Source organism: Triticum aestivum, chromosome 4B, assembly GCF_018294505.1.
Source record: "Triticum aestivum cultivar Chinese Spring chromosome 4B, IWGSC CS RefSeq v2.1, whole genome shotgun sequence".
NCBI lineage: Eukaryota > Viridiplantae > Streptophyta > Magnoliopsida > Poales > Poaceae > Triticum > Triticum aestivum.
The window spans coordinates 74,410,099-74,418,476 of record NC_057804.1 but is presented as its reverse complement, the minus strand read 5'-3'; the positions used below and the strand labels follow the sequence as shown (position 1 = coordinate 74,418,476).

At 39.1% G+C, this 8,378-nt stretch overlaps 2 protein-coding genes across 2 annotated transcripts in view; one reads left to right on the top strand and one right to left on the bottom strand.

The window, feature by feature from the left end:
- The window catches only part of LOC123091104 (probable inactive leucine-rich repeat receptor-like protein kinase At3g03770), a 6,767-nt gene extending 3,322 nt beyond the window's left edge, over positions 1-3,445 (top strand). Inside the window, exons 3-8 of the mRNA XM_044512504.1 lie at positions 402-535; positions 753-993; positions 1,091-1,302; positions 1,421-1,467; positions 1,596-1,701; positions 2,981-3,445. Coding sequence (XP_044368439.1) covers positions 402-535; positions 753-993; positions 1,091-1,302; positions 1,421-1,467; positions 1,596-1,701; positions 2,981-3,217 — 977 coding nt within the window. The 3' untranslated portion in view covers positions 3,218-3,445. The remainder of the gene's footprint in view (positions 1-401; positions 536-752; positions 994-1,090; positions 1,303-1,420; positions 1,468-1,595; positions 1,702-2,980) is intronic.
- Positions 3,446-3,537: 92 nt separating this feature from the next.
- On the bottom strand, positions 3,538-8,016 carry LOC123091105 (protein ANTHESIS POMOTING FACTOR 1). Its single transcript, XM_044512505.1, has 12 exons — positions 7,683-8,016; positions 7,472-7,557; positions 6,205-6,308; positions 5,545-5,645; positions 5,410-5,476; positions 5,223-5,322; positions 4,693-4,806; positions 4,487-4,624; positions 4,318-4,402; positions 4,177-4,226; positions 3,924-4,080; positions 3,538-3,837 (listed from the first exon to the last, which is right to left on the bottom strand). The coding sequence occupies exons 1-11, from the start codon at positions 7,687-7,689 to the stop codon at positions 3,937-3,939; spliced, it is 996 nt and encodes a 331-aa protein (XP_044368440.1). The 5' UTR covers positions 7,690-8,016; the 3' UTR covers positions 3,538-3,837; positions 3,924-3,936.
- Between the last annotated feature and the right edge of the window lie 362 nt (positions 8,017-8,378).

Here is an 8,378-nt window from a genome sequence, read left to right as displayed (position 1 = left end):
CGAGGTCTTACTGGACGTTGACATGTGTCATGTATGAATCCCATTGTTTGCTTTTCTACAAAAAAAAGTGTGGAGTTAGCCAGCCCATTTCTTTCTTCTTTAGGTGAAGCAGATGTGATACTTTATGAGTTCAGATGCTTTATACAGAGAATGTTAATCCACATACTTTTACATGTTAACTATCCTGCCTTTGTTCCCATCTTACACCTACTCTGCACTATCCTATACCTTGTAACTGTATCCAAATGTGCTTCAGCTGAATGGCATAATGATGGTGGTACTTCCATGTTTTGAAGAAATTCTGATATCCTATTTGCAAATACCTCCCTGAATGAGCGAGAGAAGTTTTACTTCTTTATTTGGTGTCACTTTGAATCATTTTCTAGCCCTCTTCATTGCAGGGTACATATCTCAGGCTGTGAAGTTTGGGTCGCAAATAATGCCCACACATCGTGTATTTTCTTTAGAAGAGCTAAAAGAAGCAACAAAATGCTTTGAACGATCGGCATTTTTAGGCGAGGGATCCATTGGAAAGGTTTGCTGATTTCTTCATAGATTCACCAATTTAAATTCGAATTTACATTAAATATCAGATGCATAATAAATCTACTTAAAAAGTTAACAACATAATTACTTGACTTCGTAGTGATGCAAATTGGAAAATTTCCTAGTATTCAAGTTCCTATAGCCATACTTTGTGCTGCATTTGTTACAGCTTGATTGTCATACGCTTTTTTTCCCTTGATCTTCAGCTATACAAGGGAAAACTAGAGAATGGAACCGTGATTGCAATAAGATGTTTGGCATTGCACCAGAGATATTCAATAAGAAATCTAAAGCTTCGTTTAGATCTACTTGCGAAGCTTCGCCACCCAAATTTGGTTTGCCTCTTGGGGCACTGTATTGACAACGCAGTTGATGAGTCAAGTGTAAAAAGGGTTTTTCTTGTTTATGAATATGTACCTAATGGAACTCTGTCTTCTTATCTTTCTGGTAAGGAACTACACCTAAATATCAGTAATTAAGGTTATATGAATTGATAACCATTCAATTATCTAATTTTTTTATTTGTACATGCTTTTCTTGGCAGGCTCTACTCCTGAGAAAACACTGAAATGGTGTGATAGACTGCATGTGCTGATCGGCATTGCAAGGGCTGTTCATTTCTTACATACAGGAATAATTCCTGGTTCCTTGTATAATCGGTTGAAAACTTCTAATATTTTGCTTGATGAACACCATATTGGAAAACTGAGCGACTATGGTTTGTCCATAATCACAGAGGAGATATACAAACATGAGGTTGGCTTGCCATTTAAACGAAATTATCATATCATGTTTGATCCCCTATTTTTTAATACATGTGCATTGAAGATAGTCCATGCTTGTTTTTAATGCCTGCAGTTCTTTGGGTTTACAGGCAATAGGAGAAGGCCAGAGATACATACAAAATAATGCTGAAGAATTGTAAGTCTCCGAGTCATCTAGCATTGCACCAATTTACTAAAATAAATAAGAAAATCTGGTTACAGAAGCATTCTATAAACTGATGTTCAGCCATGTCGAAATTGTAACGTCCATCGATGTTTTTGTAGGGAAACTTTGCAGGATGATGTATGCTCTTTTGGTTGCATTCTACTTGAAGCACTTATGGGCTCAAAATTACATAGAAAAGGAGATCCTTTTATTTTAAGTGAACTGGTATATTTCCCCTCTTGCTTTGTCGTGAAGATTTAGATGATGCTTAGATGGATCCCTGCCTCAGTTTTATTTGGCTTTGCAACCACCAATACTCAATACACTTGTTTTCTTGGTTTTATTTCACAACGATTTCCCTGAGTCTACAGTAAAAAATGATTTCACAAGCCATGACTCCAATCCTACGTTTTTCCATCCATGCTCTTTTAGAATCTGCGCTCCATAGAGGCATGTACTACTGTTTTTATGCTTCATCTGATAACTAAAGAAAACAGTGTTTCCCTATGGTTTATCACCGTTAGTATACACATTTGTTTTTGCTAACATGGTTATAGCACAAATGCTTTTTTTTACATGTATAGCACAATCACTTGCCTACGCAGAAAGGGATTGCAGGGTTGGCTTATATTTCTTAAGAGATATTGGGGAGTGAAAATATCTTTATCTCTACCGAACCTCTTATAAAATCTGAGTTGGTTGCAGTCTGTCCACTAAGAGATTACTTTGCCAAGAAAATAATTATCAAAATTATCATACATTATATTCCATCTGTTTCAAAATAATTGAAGTTCTAGGTTTGTCCCAAGTTAAACTTGTTTAAGATTGACCAATTTTATGGAGAAATTTGTTAAAATCTACAATACGGAATAAACATAGTATGAAAATATAACTTATAAAGAATCTCATGAGACTAATTTGGTGATCAACTCCCTCTGTTCACAAATATAAGGTGTTACCTTTTTCTGAATCAGATGTATATACACACGCTTTAGTGTGTTTGTTCACTCATTTTAGTCCGTATGTAGTCCATACTGAAATATTCAAAACATCTTATATTTGTGAACGGATGGAGTATAGATGTTAATATATTTTTCTGTAGACTTAGTTTGACTTAGGACAAACACAATTATTTTGAAACGGCAGGAGTATGTAGTAGACATATGTAGTAAACTAAAATTGATCTGTTTAATGCATGAACCTTCTCAGTGATGCTGCTTTCAGGGAAAATACTCAGTAATAATACAGAAGTCAGTTAGCATGCATTTACTAAAAGTGAAGTGCTTAATGCATGAACTTTGTCAGCTACTCCCTAACATCTTATATATTATGGGACGGAGGGAGTAATACAGAATTCATTATCCGGACTAATTTGTGGTGATCAAGTGTTTTGGCCGTCTGTCTGAAGCCAGCGTGAAAATGTTTTGATTGTACCTAACACTTACTGCAGAAAAAATAATACTGTAATTCACTGTTTGAAAAATATTTGCCTTTATATCTGCAGGTTATGTCTCTATCATGCCAGGAAGAGCGCGAGCATGTTCTGGACCCGGTCGTGCTCGGGACCTCATCGCAGGACTCACTATCGATGGTGGTCTCCATCACGATCAAATGCCTATCCGTTGAATCCTCGACCCGGCCCTCCATCGAAGAGGTTCTGTGGAACCTGCAGTACGCTGCACAGGTCCAGGCGACGGCCGATGGCGATCTGAGATCAGAAGTTTCCTCGCAAGCCTGTTAGCACAAAGTGAGCAGCATAGCGGCATGGAAACCATGACCGGCCGTTTGCTCAGCAGACCAGGAAATGACTAAGCTAACTTTTTGCATTGCGCATTTGCTCAGCAGCATTTGTATATCAGTACAGATTGATTAGCATCGCAAATTTCTGCTTGTTTTTGCATCGTACGTTAATAGTGTTTTGGCACCACTTAGCAAAACAAATCTGCTTGTTCAAATATTGATATCACCACTTCACCTCGTTGCAAAGGTAAATTTGGCAAGCTCACACTTCGAAACAGTAATATCAGCTACTGACATCATACTCAGTGCACTGCTACATGATGTAATAAAACACGATAAATCGCAAAAACCTGTTCACACGGCGCATAGTTTAGATTCAGTATCACATCTGTGCGCAATGAGGAGCTCACTTTACAGTTATACATACACTCTACCAAGGCAAACAGTGTCGCGGAAAGCCTAGCGACACATGAGAGATGAGAGGCCACGATCTAGACATACAATGTGCTACAGCTTATTCTTCCTCATATTCACAGTTGAATGCCAGTGGAAAGTTGATCATCCTTACTACCTTAGATATGCATACTTGATAAGCCGCATTGATCGGTCAAATGTCAGTATCTACAGAAAACAGCGAGTTTTTTCTTAACATGGGAAAATCAAATTACTCTTATGCAGATGGCTAAAAGTAATGTATGCAAACTTACAAGAACAATCAGTTTACTTGGTAACGGCAAATGATCCCAGCTTCGATAGGTCCGGGACCCAGCAGGATAGTTCTGAAGATCCAGTCAAGAACATCAACGATCCTGGAGCCCACCTAACCAATGGTGGCTCGCTATCTGTGCTCCCCCAGCGCGCAACCTGCAGGCCCGACCATCATTGTATGTCACTTATAAGCAACTAAACCATATAAATAATAATTTAAATACGAAAGTAACATGCCAGGTTCTTCCATACCTTCTTTCCACTTCTAACGCTCCAAGCAAAAACACTACCATCACCAGAGCCTGCAAGAACAAAAACAAAAAACAAAAATGAATAGGTTACTGGTTTAGTTAGTATAAGAGAACAGAGTGATGATAGGGAAAGGTTTCTAACCAGATATGATATGATTTCCATCAGGGCTGAATGATGCCTCCAATGTCGAATTGGTTACAACTGGCTTAACATTGTAAGTTGCGAGCTGCAAAAAAGGTAGTCATAGGAGTGTTTTCTAAGTCCTTCAGCCTGCATTACTTAAATGACAGTCGGTACTTCAAATGCTTACACTGTTGCCATGAAATGAATCTAGCACATGAATACACCCTGCTTTGGTGGTTAAAAGAAGCCGCCTTCCATCACTGCTGAACTTTATCATATTGGCTTCTGATTCATCATTACCAACGGAGAAAATATCAAAAGGCCCCTAGGGATGTAAGATAGTTAAAACGTATCGAACAATTCAAATCAAACAACACATTCAATCACTACTACCTTCTCAAATTTTCGAGCATCAAACATCCTTACATAACCACCATAAGCAACTGCGAAAACTAAACCCTGATCATCATATGAAACTGCGGGCCTCCCTTGCACACGCAGCAAGCCCTACAAAATCCAAATGGAACATTTTATTGGCCAGAAATCATCCAATACTTGATGCCACCATATGTGTTTAGATGTTAAGAAATCCAGATAAATAAATTGACCATATCCAAGACACCTTGTGCCTTTAAAATAATAATACAGTAAATCCAATAATGATCATCCCGGAACAAAAATATTAACAACTACAGGAATGTTAAGGATTCGATCCCAACTGTAGTACTTGGTATACTTAGCTTCAGGATAATCATCTGAAGGAGAATGAGAAGATGGTTTAACAGAGAAGAAAAAGTAGAAACAAATCCATAATAGCTCTGTTAACTGTAATTGCAGCTAGTTAAGTGACATGGACGAGAGACCAATCAGAAAGAGGTTTTATTGGATAGCGTTTTCTAGTTTTACAGTATCAATAGTTGTACCTGTGCTTTGTCAGCCCTCAGATCCCATAGGAGAACAGTTCGATCAAGTGAACCAGAAAGAAAACTGTCTTTCTCGTAACATAATGACATAGCAACAACCCTGGAAAAGGCAAACAGCGTAAGGATTTTTTGTTCGTGTTAGATTAACTGAAATATGTGGCCATAATTTGTCTTATGTACAACAGACCTGTCAAGATGGCCTTTAAAATATCTTACAAACCGGTTATCATTTAGAGAGAGCAGACGCAGAGATTCTGCAAAAGTGCATTCTTTTCAGTATACGTCTTAAATCAGTCTTAAGCGAAGACAGGGTATTACTTACCATCCCAACCATTTTTCGAGGAATACAAGACAAGAGTTGGGTTAGTAGTGAAGCACACCAGTTCAACCCCATACTTTTTGCTATTAATGGTCTTCAAACATCTGAAAAATTAACTTCATTAGAAATGAAATACATATCATGGACTAATACAGCACTGACTACATTAAAAAAATACAATTACTACAATAAGTCTATATGCATCGAGTCACTTCCATACTAGGAAATTTGCTAAACTGCTAGTACTAAAAATAAATACAGTAGTCATGTGGGGCCAGGCATACAGAGAATGCCAGGCTGGACCGGGAGAGGCTGTGCCATCTGACTTGGAGTGGCGTCATGTGTATCCCCTGATCAGATATATATCAAATTCTATTTCTAATTAGTTATTAGACTGCTTTCAAATATTGGTTTTACCACATATAGTTGTTGAACAAATCATTTTCAAAAGCCAAGTGTAGTATAGCCTAACCCAAACCATTGCATATTAAACAAATCCAACAATAACATAATGTATTATATAGTAAACAGAACAACTAGCAAACCAAATATCAAAGCTAGATCTTAGGAAATTGTGTCTTGTGCTAATAATATCTAATCAAGCTCTTCACTGATTATATAACATGAACTTCAGAAGAAAATTAAGTAATGATTTGTACTCACACAGCATTTTGAATGTCATATAGGCGTATTGATTCATCATCACTGGCTGTCACAAGATAGTTTGTAGCCTTGCTGTGGAAATCCATAGAACTAATTCTGCCAATCTGCCATAAAATTATTATATAGCACAATATCAAGTTACTATAGATAAAGTGAAATATGTCATGATCTGGAAAAGATGCATGTAAAGTAAAATTAAGTGACTATATATAAGCTGAAAAAGGATAAGCATTCATCATATGCATGCTTCTTTGAAAGGAGAGATTTTTCAAATACAAAATTAGGAGCACACTTCTAAGAGGTGGCTGTTGATATGTTCTAAGCTCAGCAAGTTGTTCGTAGTTAGTTCAAAACACCATTTGTAATTTGATATTATGGTATCCAATTAATGTAAAAACAAAAAAAAGGACTACTAAAACAAAACCATTAGGCACTACTATCTAATGTACAATAGATGACACCATGCGCGTTGCCGCGGGAATTGACAGCAATATTTTCCTATGAGAATTGCTTGTATGGAACATATATATATTTATCTTAATAATATGAGAACTAAAACTAAAAGTACACATGATATGCTATGTTTATTTATTGAGGTGGATCTTTTCCCATGCATGTTTGTATGTTGAGGTGGGCCTTTTCTCATGCATATTTGCGTGTTGAGGTGGCATATGTGCATGTTGAGAGAAATAGGTTAGTGGGGGCTGGCTATTTAGATATAGAAGATTCCAAACTCTGTGTATTTATATTCTTGCAGTGGACATGATCCATTTTTTACAGCAATCTAAACTAAGTCCACAAGCATCTCTACTCCCTTGGAATTTGGATTAGCTAAGTCCTTACTGGAAGGAGGAAGCACTATTTCAATCTATCTTGCAATCAATGCGAAAGCACTACTTTTTTCTTCTACAAAACCTAATAACACTATTACAATCCCCTCTTTGAACCCATGTAAGTTGCTCCAGTACTAAGGGTGTGTTTGGTTTGTGATTTAGGTTGAGGTTTTGCTTGCCCATAAGTTGGCCAACATTGGCTAGAAAAATGAACTAGATTGCCAAAGAGGCAGTGCCATGCCTAAAAGTTGGCAATCACCAAACAAAGACCAATGTTTTGGCCATGAACAAAATTTAGTGGCAATCCAAACTCCAAACATACCCTAACACAATCAGCTATCCGCATGAGCTTCTTGCTTTTGAGAAAAGATCAAGCAAAAAGGGATAGCTCATAGTTCTAATCAGAGCTAAGAGAAACGAATTGAAGGCCTTACATAGTCCCGGAAGGCCAAGCCGACCTCCATGGTCTTGAGCATCTCGTCGGTGACCTCCATGGTCACCCTCTCCTCCTTCTCCCCAGCTACAAAATTAACAAGAAGAGAACAGCAAGGAGTCAGCTTGGGACACAGGGGGCACGAATCGGGCGACCTTTTTGGGCCGGACTGAGGGACGAGAGCGATTGGGAGGTCCGGACCGGACCCGTACCTGGCATCTTGGCATACACTCGGCGGCGGAACAGGCAACTGAAGGTGAGCTGTCCCCGGACCGAGGCGGCGTGCGGTGGTGGCCGTGTAGCACCAGGACAGCCCTTGTACACAGAGCCGACCACCGGGAGAGGGCAAGCGGCGGCGGCGGTCGCGCGGTAAAGACTGGGAGCGCAAGGAAGGAAGGGGGGAATTTTCCTTTTTACGGGAAGGGGCGCAGCAGCCAGGTAGCAGGGACTAGGGCGGAGGAGGGTGGAGCGTGGCGGCGGCTCACCGTCGCGGAGGGGGCGAAAGGAGGTTTTTTTTTCTTTTGGAGGAAGGGGGGCGGAATTGAGATGAGCGAAGGAAGAAGAAGAAGGGAGGCGCGGCGTGCGAGGGAATTGGGCTGGCCGGAGCGTGGGCCGCTGGACTGCTAACTAAACCGTACCAATCAGAGTTTCTGGGCTCAAACACTTGCCAGCAATTCTCAAAAATAAAAATAAAAACACTTGCCAACCAAGAATAGGAATGACTCTTGATATTTCTAATTGGTACGTAAGATATTATGATCTTTATATAATTACTAGCACACATGCCCGTGCGTTGCAACGGGAAAAATTGATGTTTTGTGCAAGCATAATGTCTCACAACACCGGATTCACTATGAAGAACATGCTGCAACAAAGCATCCTTCTACAAATTGAACATAGAAAAATAG

Bases quoted from the DNA above. Each gene is read 5' to 3' on its own strand.
- LOC123091105 (XM_044512505.1), bottom strand. The intron at 5,477-5,544 runs GTAAGTAATACC...GCACTTTTGCAG, and splicing joins CTCGAAAAATGGTTGGGATG to AATCTCTGCGTCTGCTCTCT. The intron at 4,807-5,222 runs GTACAACTATTG...TGGATTTTGTAG, and splicing joins TGAGGGCTGACAAAGCACAG to GGCTTGCTGCGTGTGCAAGG.